This window comes from Poecile atricapillus, chromosome 2 (genome assembly GCF_030490865.1).
Source record: "Poecile atricapillus isolate bPoeAtr1 chromosome 2, bPoeAtr1.hap1, whole genome shotgun sequence".
In the NCBI taxonomy this organism is placed as follows: domain Eukaryota; kingdom Metazoa; phylum Chordata; class Aves; order Passeriformes; family Paridae; genus Poecile; species Poecile atricapillus.
In genome coordinates, this window is record NC_081250.1 from 35,964,421 (window position 1) to 35,978,909 (window position 14,489).

At 34.9% G+C, this 14,489-nt stretch overlaps 1 protein-coding gene across 1 annotated transcript in view; it reads left to right on the forward strand.

Annotated features, from left to right (window-relative positions):
* Window positions 1-14,489, forward strand: part of PLCL2 (phospholipase C like 2) — a 98,879-nt gene that overhangs the window by 53,232 nt on the left and 31,158 nt on the right. The window contains exons 3-4 of the mRNA XM_058832282.1: window positions 674-3,160; window positions 6,487-6,690. Of these exons, the coding sequence (XP_058688265.1) occupies window positions 674-3,160; window positions 6,487-6,690 (2,691 nt within the window). The remainder of the gene's footprint in view (window positions 1-673; window positions 3,161-6,486; window positions 6,691-14,489) is intronic.

The following is a 14,489-nucleotide window of genomic DNA, read 5'->3' on the forward strand; positions in this document are numbered from 1 at the left end:
GCTTGTTTAGACTGTCATGGGTATTTTCCTGCCAAGGGGAGGGATGTGAGAGTGCTGTGGTCAGTCTGTGGGAAGAACATGGATGGGTGCACTGGTGAAGGAAGCTTTGCATAAAGAAGTGCTGTTATTATCTTGTATGCTTAGATTAGGGCCATGTCCTATGGATTTTAGATTTTATGTAGTTAGGATTATGTCCTATGGATTTTTTGTAGTTAATTGTGTATTATTGTTCCTCTGGTGTTCACAAGGACCCTGTCAGCATGGTATTAAAGCATTATATTCTGTGCTGACAGGTTTGACAAGTGTCTCTGTAGGACTGTATAAGGACTCAGAGAAAAGCTTGCTTCCTACTTCACTGCTTCACTTTAGAACTTGTTCTCTCTCTGAGTAGGGTACAACTCCTAAAATAAAATGCACATACATATATGCAATACCACGGCATTATTATTTTGTTAGCATTCAAAACTAATTTTTTAAATTTTGTGTCCATCAAAAGTACTAAAAATAAACTGTGGAGGATTACTCATAGAAGTAAGAGCAAATATTAAGGCATTATTAGTATTATTGAACTACTTGATGAACTTTGAGTTCAATAAGTTGAAACCCATTTCAATGTTGAGTAAAATCATACTGATAAATTATTTTTTCTCCTCCCTATTCCCTTGTTTACCAGGATGGTACGAAACAGAAGCGAGAAAGGAAGAAGACTGTGTCTTTCAGCAGCATGCCCACAGAGAAGAAGATCAGCAGTGCAAGCGACTGCATCAACGCCATGGTGGAAGGCTCCGAGCTCAAAAAGGTCCGATCCAACTCCAGGGTGTATCACCGATACTTTCTTTTGGATGCTGATATGCAGTCTCTCCGTTGGGAACCTTCAAAAAAGGATTCTGAAAAAGCAAAGATTGATATCAAGTCAATCAAAGAAGTAAGAACAGGAAAAAATACAGATATCTTTCGCAGCAATGGAATATATGACCAGATATCAGAAGACTGTGCGTTTTCAATTATATATGGAGAAAATTATGAGTCACTAGATTTGGTTGCTAACTCAGCAGACGTTGCAAATATTTGGGTTACTGGCTTAAGATACCTGATTTCTTATGGAAAACATACTCTGGATATGCTAGGAACTACTCAAGATAATATGCGGACTTCGTGGCTTTCACAAATGTTCAGTCAATCAGATGTAGATAATCTGGGACATATACCCCTATGTAATGCTGTACAGTTTATAAAAGACTTAAACCCTGGTTTAAAAACTAATAAAATTGAATTAAAATTCAAGGAGTTACATAGATCCAGGGAAAAAACTGGTACTGAAGTAACAAAAGAAGAATTTATCGAAGTTTTTCATGAGCTTTGTACCAGACCTGAAATCTATTTCTTGTTAGTTCAATTTTCAAGCAATAAAGAATTTCTAGATACTAAGGACCTCATGATGTTTTTGGAAGCAGAACAGGGTATGGCACAGGTCACAGAAGAAATAAGCCTTGAAATTATTCAGAAATATGAGCCAGCCAAAGAGGGCCAGGAAAAGGGTTGTCTTTCTATAGATGGGTTTACAAATTACCTTACTTCACCAGACTGCCATATATTTGACCCAGAGCATAAAAAAGTTTGTCAAGATATGAAACAACCTTTATCTCATTATTTTATAAATTCATCTCATAATACATACTTGATAGAGGATCAGTTTCGAGGGCCTTCTGACATCACGGGTTACATTCGTGCTCTAAAAATGGGTTGTCGAAGTGTTGAACTGGATGTTTGGGATGGTCCAGATAATGAGCCTGTGATTTACACAGGGCATACAATGACATCACAAATTGTCTTCCGTAGTGTGATTGACATTATTAACAAGTATGCCTTTTTTGCTTCAGAATACCCTCTTATTTTGTGTTTAGAAAATCATTGTTCTATTAAGCAGCAGAAGGTGATGGTACAACACATGAAGAAAATTTTGGGCGACAAACTGCATACGCAGTCTCCAAACATTGAGGAGTCTTACCTTCCATCACCGGAATCACTTAAAGGGAAAATACTAATTAAAGCAAAGAAGCTTTCTGCTAATTGTTCTGGACTAGAGGGAGATGTTACAGATGAAGACGAAGGAGCAGAAATGTCACAGAGAGTGGCAAAAGAAGGGGTAGAACAGCAAAACTCAATGACAGGGAAACGATTCCAGCTCTGCAAAGATCTCTCTGAGTTGGTAAGCATATGTAAATCAGTTCAGTTCAAAGAGTTTCAAGTTTCATTTCAGCTCCAGAAGTATTGGGAAGTGTGCTCTTTTAATGAAGTGCTTGCTAGCAAATATGCCAATGAAAACCCAGGAGACTTTGTGAACTATAACAAACGTTTTCTCGCGAGGGTTTTCCCCAGTCCTATGAGGATTGACTCTAGTAATATGAATCCCCAGGACTTTTGGAAATGTGGTTGTCAGATAGTAGCAATGAACTTTCAGACACCTGGCTTAATGATGGACCTTAACATTGGTTGGTTTCGACAAAATGGAAACTGTGGCTATGTCCTTCGTCCCGCTATCATGAGAGAAGAAGTTTCCTTCTTTAGCGCAAATACAAAAGACACCGTGCCTGGAGTTTCGCCTCAGCTGCTTCATATTAAAATCATTAGTGGGCAAAACTTCCCTAAACCCAAAGGATCAGGTGCCAAAGGTGATGTTGTGGATCCTTATGTCTATGTTGAAATACACGGAATCCCTGCTGACTGTGCTGAGCAAAGGACGAAAACTATGCATCAGAACGGGGATAATCCGATTTTTGATGAAAGCTTTGAATTTCAAATAAATTTACCAGAGCTAGCTATGGTGCGTTTTGTAGTACTGGATGATGATTACATTGGGGACGAGTTTATCGGGCAATACACTATTCCCTTTGAGTGTCTCCAGACTGGTTATCGGCACGTTCCTCTGCAGTCATTGACTGGTGAAAGTTTAGCTCATGCCTCCTTGTTTGTGCATGTGGCCATTACTAATCGAAGGGGTGGTGGGAAACCTCATAAGAGGGGCCTCTCTGTGAGGAAGGGCAAGAAATCAAGGGAATATGCTTCAATGAGAACATTATGGATTAAAGCAATAGATGAAGTATTCAAGAATGCCCTCCAACCTATTCGGGATGCTACGGATTTGAGAGAAAATATGCAGGTACAGTTTTATAATCAATTTATTGGTTCATATGTGTACCTTTGTATTATGATGCATATTGAATACTTGCTTTTTTAAGTGTCTTGTATATTGAACTATTTGAGTCTAATTCTGAACAGCTCTTAAGAATGGATCATGTCAGAGGAGTCTTTCAGGTCAACTGTCTACCGATGCAACTTCGAATGCACACATGTATTTTGTTGAATGTGAACTGGAAATATGATTCCGGTGTTAAAAATCAACCCTGTAGACTCATCCTATGTCTTTGAAGGAACATTAGAACTACACTAAAAGAAAGTATGGCTATATTTTAGTTTTAAAAAAATAATTAGAAATGTGGGAAGAATATGCAACAGATAGGAAAGGGAGACTTTAATGCTTATCAGAGACCTTACTTGTACGTCTAAGAATGTTTAGCATAGTTTCACCAAAGTTATGTTTTTTCTTTAGTCCCAAGTAGAAGGTTTTCCATTGCTCTTCCTTGCTGTGTTAGAAATATATGACATTAGCACTAAGGTATTAGAAGGCATCTTCTAGAAGAATTTGTCCTATTTTAAATGTCATGTCAGTAAACACATTGAATTTAGGGAAAAAGTGCAGTCTGAGGCGCTTTGTTTTGAGGAAGCCAAGAGATCTCACTTTAAAAAATGTGTTACTTGGAGATTCCAGGTAAATAACTTCTTTTAAAAATGTATTAAAATTGAATTGTAAAGTTACATTCCATTTAATAAAACTTCTAATTATTTATGAACTTCTAATGGAATAGTAGCAGTTATCAACAAAATTAATAACTGTCATTTCATATGGACTGACCTCTCAAATCCTCTTGGTGTTAAGAGGAAAAATAGATTAAAGGAAATGTCTGAGACGTGATTCTAGATTTTAAAGGCACAGCGGTGTATATAAATTTCCTTTGTGAATAATTTTATATTAAAGAGATTCTAATATTAATACAATTTTAAAGCTACTTTTATATGAAAGAAGAAATTAGTACATTATTATGCGGCTCTCTCATTCCACTTGGTATATAAATTTGCTCTTTTAATTTAAAAAAATGCAGGGATGATACTTTTGACTCATAAATGCTTCAAATTACAGGCTACATGTAAAGTGAACTTTACCTGTAGTTAACCTACTAAAGACTGGAATTCTGTCATATGAAGAATTCTGTATTTTAAGATACTTTTCAAGGATGAACTGAGTTGAGGAAGCAGTAAAAACATAGAATTTTGTGTAGCTACATTAAGCTCTTGAATGTGCATGCTGAAGTATGCACAGTATAATGATATAATTGAAAACAGACTCTACAGTGGGGTTTCTTTTAACATGCAATATTAAAAGGTATTTTATGTATTTTATTCTATCAGTTTGAAAGATGTGCTATCAACTAAATTTATCATTATCTCAAAATGCTATCGGGAAGATATATTTTAGGCACATGAGAGAAGATGAGTTTTTCTTAACTTTGCTAACAGATTGTGTAATGTGTGCTGTTTAAACTCTGTGTAACTAAGTTTTTATAGCTAATAAAAACAAATAAACCACTCAAAATAAGAATTTATGTCAGGGAATGTGAGATTTGTTTAACTTCTATATTACAGAAATTTTGTGTTATAAATTGTAATGGTTTTTATGACCATTATATCCTCAGAAGCCAGATTATAAAGGGCAAAGGTTAGTTTAGTTTTTTTAATATAAGATGAAATAAGAGGAAAAAAGAAAACGTGCAGCAGCAAGTTTAATAGTTTGTCTAAATCTGTATAAGAATAACCTTTTTTGTTTCTTTTGTTCCTATATTACCATGAAAAAAGCTGATGTCATAGCTTGTTATGTATTAATCACTGATAAAAGTATAATATGGGTGATTGAACTGGATGTGATGTTTCATGTTTAAGTTACTTAACATTATGAGGAATAGTCTCTGGATATAGCTTTGGAAGTCCAAAGGCAAGAGTTACAATAGTAGTACGTGTTAGTCCTGTCCTGCCTGTCATTAATAGATATATAAAATCCCTGGGTCCTCATTAACCTCTCTGTAAAATGGTTGTTTATAATGGCTTATCCATGGTACTTACCTCAAACAAAATCTGTTTGACTGGACTTCCCAATGTCTGTCACTTGAGCTGTGTAACTATTGTATCATTGAAGTGTACATCAATTGATAAAATAAGGTTTTGTTTCCTGGACATTTACTAAAAGTACACTCTATGTGACTGGGTAGGTGCAATTTAGTGTTCACATAATTTTGCATAAATATGCTGTACATACATATTTGGAAGTCTGCTTTGGTATTTTGTCTGATAAAGGGACGGCAAAATATTTCCTGTTTGAGTTAAGGTTGACATTATATCTTTCTAGGAGACATGTCCACAAATGAGTCTTACCATGCCAGCAAGATGGAAAGTGCTTTGGATTAAAATGAAAATTTGTACCAGATCTTCTGCCTGGGCATGATATGACAGAAAGGAGCACTGAGCACATTTGTAACTTAAATATACCATATTTTTGTTTTTATTTCCTACAGGAACACAAACTCCAGACCTCCAGATCACTAGTTCCCAACTGATACAAAAACACTAAATTCTGTACAGTGCTGACAATATTCCCACTGTGCAATGTCAGTGGCTACTTGGAGTCACACTGTATTTCCAATGCTGTAAACTTTCTTCAAGTTTAAACTTATGGCTTTATATTCTACCATACTGGATATAAAATATGACTGTAAGAAATCTTAGGGAAAGGTACAGAATCAGTATTTAAGTTAAAATACCTTAAAAAATTCACTTAAGTGTGACTCTATGATAGGAATACATCAATAGTGGAGTGCTGGGTTTGTGAATTACACCAAATAGGAACCCGCAGATCCATAGCACATCTGGACTGTAGTTCAGGTATGTTTAAAGCTACAAATGTGCTGAATTCCTACTACTACTTCAGTTTGCTTAATTGGGACATTCAGCATCTAATATTTTTTTCTCTTGGTGGCATTTTAAAAATGTCTTAAATTTTTTCAAAATACATAACCAGTATGTTTTAGAATCTGTTTATTTCCATAATTAATTTTAGCCATGATAGAGAGGAGATATACTTGTTCTAAATAGATGTTTTTTTCTGTGGCATGTACTGAGTTCCGTGATTTTTTAACATTTTTGTAAGATGTATGTGTAATATTGGTTTCGAAAATGCAAGTTCTTCAGGGAAAAACTGTGGTAATTGTAGCTCAGCGTTGTAGCTCAAGTATGGTAGTAAAGTATTTTATCCTGAAATAACAAGACTTTAAATTTCATATTTAACTGTAAAGGAAACTCTTTCTTTCCTTTTTGCAGAATGCAGTAGTTTCATTCAAAGAATTATGTGGCCTCTCTCCTGTAGCAAATCTTATGCAGTGCATTTTGGCAGTGTCCATGCACTTGGTTGGGCCTGATAATACACCCCTGGTAGTAGTGAATCTCAGTGATCAGTATCCGACAATGGAGCTCCAAGGGATTGTTCCAGAGGTCTTGAAAAAGATTGTAACAGCATATGAAATGGTGAGTAGTTTTTTGTGGTTGCTTTATATTGTCTGAAAGACTTTTTATAATATATACGTAATATACTGTACCATGCCTGTTTTAAAAGTAATTTTAACCTGTGACTTCCTATTTTGTGCTTCATTACTTGTGTTTGAAAGTTATTTCCATGAATGTACAGCAATTCGTAGTGTTTTCATACAGAGTAAAACATAGAGATTTTTTATATACTGCATGCAAACACGTTTGTACACTTCAGAAGGTAAAGTGGTTATAATCAAGAGGATTTAACATGAAGTGGAGGATGTATTGATTTACCTGTTTTTCAGTTGTTTGAAACTTACTGTATATCTATAAACCTCTTACTACTTTACATTTTCCACTTTGTGCACCTTGGTTTATTTTGGCTTGACTCAGTGTAGAATACAAGAACGTCAGGCACTGCTTTTAGGTATTGTAGCTACATAAGCACCTTGGCATGTAAGATTCTACACACACACTTTTATTTTCCCTTTCTCTGTCTTTCTTACAGATGTCATTTGATTAGCCATTTTTACATATGTAAGCAGCTGTAATGTTAACTTCATACATTATGTTTCAGTAAATACAAAAATTGTGTCTTTAGAGATTGGAAATTAAACATGTTGCAAGAAAAAAGGAAGGAAGAACTGCTACATCAATCAATGCTGATTTACTTCTGCTTTGCATTAATTTGAAGTGTGGAAAAAAGATCCAGAAGAGTGTGATTTGAAATGTCCTCCTGACTTCCACTGAAGTAATCTGGCAGAGTGTAATTGCTTATTTATTTAGTTATTAATATTTTATTTATTTGTTAGTGTAATGATTATTCATTTATTTAATGTTTTCTTTCACATGATGATAATTTCACAATAATTTTGTGTGACAAAATGAGAAATCTCACCTGGCAGCATCAAGTCACTTGCCAGAAAAAAAAATGGAGAACAATGAACCAGTAGCCCAGTTTCATATGTATCTTGTAAACTGCTGTCTAAAGAAAAAGTAGCTTCGGCACTATGGTATGCCAAAGTCAAAAAAAACCACTCATTGATAATAAGCAATTTAGGCAGAGTTTATGTAGTTCAGTGGTGCTGTAAATATGACAAAATCTGGTTGGAATGATAGCAGAGCTACAAGAAGATAGTGTATATCCTCTTAGAGATGGCTTGCAGGGTATCACTATAATTAGGATGTAAGCAAGCTTGACTGTCGAGATTACAGCTGCAACACGTAAAGACGTTCTGTTTTCTTGATGGAGATGTCTCTACCTGCAGTTTTTTCGGATGTGGTGATGCTGCTTGTTAGTTATTAAGCTATTCTAGGTACTTAAAATCTTAGTTCTAAATCTGGAATAATTTTTTTGTTTGAATATCACTTAGACAATAGTGACTTGTGCCTCCAGAAATCTTTACAATCTAACTTTAGTTTGCTTTTTGTCTCTCATATGTTTTTTACCACATACATCTTATACGCTATACATGATTTGAATATTTCTGTACTTCAGAAATCTACACTTTACTTATACATGTAAAAGTAGTAGAACATTTTTTTACTGGCAAAAAAAAGCATTTTTCCACCTTCTTGTCCCTAAAATAAAAATACTCAATTTCAAACAAAGAGTATGATAGTGCTTCTAGCTCTAAATGATATTGAAGATAAATAAATTTAAGGTTATTTTAATCAAATAAAAGTTATAAGTTAAAATAATGAGATGCATTTCAATTTGTGACATTTGGGTTTTGCCAATACTCTGTTCAGTTTGACAAAAGATTTTAGGCAATTAAAATCTGTAGGGTATGCTGGAGAATGAAGTCGGCCATGGGAGACATATTCCCATGCTCTTATTTCTGTGAAAGCACATTGTGAAACAGTGGGAGACATCTGTATCATCCTTTCCTCAAAGAGAGAAGGAATGTGACTCTGTTTAGTTCATATGTTGGTATTTGCTATAGTGGCAGATGTTTAGAGTCTGACAGTTTTATAGATTGTGGGGAGATTTTATGGTTTTGGTGTGTATTAATATAATGAGCCCTCAAAAGGACAAATCTTACCTCATTAGTTTTGACTCGGGGATATTTTTGTCACGATTAATTAATATGTGGGTGTAAAATTCTGCTTAATAATGAGAGTTCTTTATGCCAAATTGAGAAAGGGTAGATGTACTGTCAGAGTAATGATTACTTACTTGTCTTACTTTCTGCTGGCTTAGGCCTCGATATAGGTCAGAATTATGTAACTGTGTACTTCCAGTGTGTCAAGTACTGTATGAAATCATGTGGATAACAAAGTTCAATGTTTATGAAACAAACCTTGATTGGTATCATAAATAGGCTGTCACTACCTTTTGTGTCCTCGCAATGTGGCACATGTGATGGCACTCTCAAAGTGTTATTGTTTCAGCTTTATGATATTTTTAACTAATGAGGGGATTCTTATGTGTCAAAAATACTCTCTTTTCTATAAAGTGATAATAAACATAGAAAGTAATATTCAAGATTTTAATTATTCAGAATTTGTTTTCACTGGGAGTGCTTGAAGGACTCCTTGTTACTCTGTCAACTGAAAAAGAATGCAAGACCTTAGCGTCAGGACAGTCAGCCCACCTTGAAATAATTGCAAATAAGTGCAATACTGCAGGGGCACATGGAAAGGAAAGAGTATTTTCAATGTAAAATGTTTTTTTTTTAAAGAAACAATGAGGTAAATTATAGTAAAATAATGTATCAGTAGATACTTGCGGTTTTTATCTTTAAACAAATAGCACATAGTGTTTTCTTAAATTGTCTGCATTCACTGTTCAATTAATGGAGGAGCTGTTAAGTGATCAAGGCTAGTACTAGTCATAGGTTGAAAAACCCTCCTACCCATGTTACAGGAACTGGAGTATTTTTTCAGGATAATAAAAATTAAATATAGCTAGGAATTTTTGAGAAAGGCAAAAGTTTAAGGTGCATATTTTTCTTTAACTTCTCCATGCTCCTGAGTATTTTTCACCCCACCATCTTTTCACTGTTTAACAATGTTTTATTTTTCCCTCTTGTTCATGAACTTCAGCTTCCTTTATGTGATACTTCAGCATGCACTCTGTTGGTGTCATCACACCCATCACTGATCAGTGCTGCAGACTGAAGCTTGGAGTTAAGGCAAGTGCCTCTTCCACACCATTGCATGTTTTTTTTTAATGTCTTATAATCTTTAAGATAAACAGTAAGTGAACCTTAAAAGTTATACTATGGCAAGAGAAAAAAATAAATTATCTCACTCTGAGTCTGCAGCATTATTCAGTGATGAGTATAATAACACTGCAAAGATATGCTAGAGGACCATACAAATAAAGCCAGATGCTGTTGAGAACTTGACGGTCTCTGTTTGCCCTTAGTGGAGGATGAAGTGTCCTATCTGCTGAGGATAAGGTTTACTGAACTTTGCAAGCAGGCATTTACTTCTAAGACAAAAACAAACATAGAACCGGCAGATAACTGTACCTGTGTGAAAAAGAAGTAGTGCTTCTACAGTAATTGGGATTACATGTTATTAAATCCTAATTAGATAATGCTGCTAGTTCCATTTTTTTTCAGTTTCTGGGCATGGTTTTTAATTATTTTTTAAAATTATGAGCTGATTTTGTGATTCAGAATGTCTACAGAATGCAGTATAGGTCTGTACTTGATTTAAATGAAATAAATCAAGATGAATAGATTTTTGTATATACACCTTAGGGATGGACTTGAAAGCAGGTCTGTGTTTATTGGTGGTGGGGGTTGTGAGATAATGCAGATGAGAGGTATTAAAATAGAGTGACGCTATTAAATTGGAAAACACCATATCATTGGGGATGAGCAGTGCTGTAGTAAGCTTAAATCCAGTTACCTTATTTTTGGCTCTTTCCAGCTACTGACTCAATACAGCAGATTGCAGGTGCAATCATGCAGAAATTAACTTCATGTTACAGAGTTGGAAATTTCAGCAATGACATAAACGAAATAAGATAGCCTGTATTTTGAACTTGAACATGTCTCTCCCATTGGAAAGCAGATAGTTTGACACTCTACCTTGCAGAGTTGCAAACTGGACTGATACTAATAGGGCTTATTAAAAGCTTATCTGAAAAGGACTGATTGTCAAGGTTTTGGTAAAATGTTAGTAGTCCTCTCATACTTCAACTACTGCTCAAAATATTAAATATTCTTTGCTTTTAAAGCTCATCTTGATATTAATATAGATTAATTCAGTGGAGCACTTCTTTATTTGGCATGTTGGATTGAACCTCAATTCTAAAGGAAGCAAAGGGTATATCCATTGCCTCTTTCACAGGGCCTAAGAAAAAGTGATTAGGAGATCTGCTTTGAGCTATACTTAGCTCATAAAATCTGTATTAGTTACCTGTTGTTAATGTAGGTCCTTGGTTATGGCTACCGTGCAAATACAGTAAGGAAGATTAAAATCATTATACTGTAATTATAGATTTGTATCTTGAGAGAACAAGTACAGCCAGACTTTTCTACTTCAACTCAGCCTACTAATGTGTCAGAGTTGTTCAGCTGAGAAGCCTTCTTTCCCTTTGAGGTTGCAAACTTCTGGGGCAACCAAAAAATATTGGATCCAGTGCTGGTAATTCTCTCCTAAAACTGAGTGAATATGTTGCTTCAGCTTGTGCACAGGCCTAAATATTCAGTTTCTGATTGTGTCAGAGGAGGCTGAGTTCAGTGTCACCAATCTCCTGTAGTAGAACTCAGTCTTTGGATACCACATGATTTAAAATCACATGATAACATCTGCTCACCACTTGCATTGTGCACGTGAAGAAAATTCCGATTTGTCCGTATAGTGCCTTTCCTGAGGAATATGTGACTGGCATAGACCATGATAGCTGTGTTCTGAGCTCAGTTGGTTCAGAATGTTGTTCTTGAGCCCATGACTTTGAAGTCGAGTTCCATGGCTGTTCCATACAATTTACCTCTTAGCATTATCTGGCTTATGAAGAGATCTTAATGCTTCACACAGAAGATTGAAAAGCTATTATTCCTTGCTTTTATACTTGAGAGCATAACTACATAAAACAAAACAAAAAGATAAAAGAAGTAGTCAGAACAACAGACATCACAGACACTAAAGATACCGCCTGGGGAGTTTGAAATAAATATGTACGACTTATCAAAAAACACTTGAGAACAAAATGTAGTAGGTTCTGATGAAAAGAAGGCATTTTCCAAATAGCTGAAGTCACATGCAAATGGGGAAGACAGGATCCATATTTAACCCTGCTGTGGTTAAATAAGAAATAAAAGAAAACTGACAGTGAAAAATTTCAAAAATGATCTGCACAGGCTTAAAAATAACAGTAACCTCTTTTTTCAAAAAGCAGAAACGGAAGTCAGTCAAAGATTATGTAAGATCACTAGTTGATCAATGTGTAAAAGAAAGCCCCAGCTAAAGAGGCAAAGCTGCAATAGTTAGTTAGTTTTTTCATCCATATACCTGTAGAGATTAAGGTTTCACATGAAACACTTCTTTATGAAAGTCTAATTGGAGAATTCATCTGTAAATGAAATGCTGACACAAGATATTACACAGGAGAGGCAAAAGACTGGGAAAATAATACATCAGAAAGAGGAGATACTCATTTAAGGGTTCTGAAAAATCCCAAGAGTTGATGTATCAAAACTGTTAATTGTTGTGTGTATTCTCTCACTTGAAACTGACTATCAAAGTTGTTAGTGTGGTACCAGTGTTTTAAGAGATTTCCAGGGAAGATGATGAAATTACAGATCAGACAGGCTGACATCTGTACTGTGAAAATGGGTAGGAACTGTTTTGAGGAAGAAAATTAGAGGAAACATGGAGAAATGTGTCATGTTGGGGAAGAGTCAATACAGCTTTTATGAAATGAAGGGCTCATTAATCCCTTGGAGTTCTTTGATGTCAAAAAACATGTAGACACAGCCGATCAGTCTGCTTAGATTTTCCAAAGCATTTGACAAAGTTTCCTTTCAAATGCTTATATTAAAATAAAGTTACCATTAAATTTTTAGACTTTTAAAGTTATTACATCTTTTCTGGTAGCTAAAGTGAATGTTGGACTTAACCTGGTGCTCCAGCAGGAAAAGAACTGTTAAAGACAGTTGCTAGTTTTGAGTTTTGCATGAAGGGTGGGTTTTTCCAGTAAAAGTGGATTAGAGATAGTAGGTATAGCTCCTGCAACTTTGATCTAGCTAAAGTAGCTAAGCACTCTGGAAGCTGTATGAATTAATGCTGCCCCCAGATTTGCAAAGATCATCGAGGTGTGAGGTATGTAGCTGCTTAGACTTTCAACAGCTTTCTCAGTCTTAGTGGTAGATTGTTATAATGTGTGTTAAAACAGCAAATTTCAGAGTTGGCAATACAAATGCAATATTTAAATTGCGATAACACACAGTGTCTCACTGTTTCCATTATTGTCTCTGGCTTTCTACAGTATTGCTTACTTTCATTATAAGTCTCTGTAGAAAAGAACTGTCTTTATTTAAGTAACAAATGGATATAGTTTGGTGGTGAAGAGATCTAAGAGAAAACATACATCATTCATTGCAATTTAATATTGCAAATAGCCCAGGTAATGGCTTTTGCCATGTTTAATAAATTATAGTAATTGTAGATCCTGGTTTTTGAGATGAATTGAAATAGTTACTGATTGTGCAGCTGTTAGTCTGTTGCAAAAACTGAAAACAAAGCATTCAAGGAAAATATAGTGAATAGCTTGGACAGTTTCTTCAGAAAGAGTTGTGTTGCTTATTATTAGATTTTATTTTCCTGTTTTATAACAGCATGAAGGTTGTAATTACGCTTCCAAAAACAGAACTGCAGATGATAACCTTAGTTTATGCTGGGCTTTTTCAGTCCACAAAACAAATGTCTAATTTTGGATACTCAAGGCTAGTGCCAAATGTTGTAAAGTATGAGCTGTTTTGCATTGATTGAAAAGCTCTGATAATGACAATTTAATGCTTCTCTGAAGTCAAGATTTCTGCGTTTCTTGTTGAGAGCATGAACGATGAAGCTTTTTGTATCCTCTCACTAATCCCATTATGTTTAATGGCTGACTCACAGTATTCATAAGAGCATAAAATAATATGGCTACTTAGGAAGAGGAGCTCGTGTAGCTTTCTGTCCTATTTTAATGTAGTCCAATGAAATGTTTATGGGAGAGCACAAAAATAGGTCAAATGCATAGCACCTTCTCATATGTATTCCATATTTCCAATAGGAGTTCTCTTTCTTGATAAATTTTAAATTTAGTATTTGTCTTTTTGATTCCATCTGTGTGAAAAAGATTGTGGATATTAGAACTATTATGGATAGTTCTCATTTCACAAATAACCTATTAACTACCTATTAATTTTTTCACACAGATAATAGATTTTTGCTTCTTATACACGTAGAGGATATTTTCATTCATATACATGTCCTTACTTATTGTTCACTTTTCACATAGCTTTTCATTCTATCACCTTAATTTTAAAATTATGAAAATCATTTTGCTACAAAAACCAGATTATCTGGAAAGTGAAAAGAAGTGACTGTTGGATTTAAAGGACTTTATTATCCCTGGGTGCATAGTTTGGAAGAGAGCTGCTGATTATTATATTTACTCTGTCTTCAACCTAGTCTTTCTCATATACTTGACTCATGAGGAACTAAGAACAAATAGAAGACTCTTTAATGGAGAATTTGTGGACCATTTGTTTCTTTGGTCAATTTTCTTAAATTGGGGGAAATGAATTCATTTTGGGATACTGCAGAATTATGAACACATTATGTCCTAT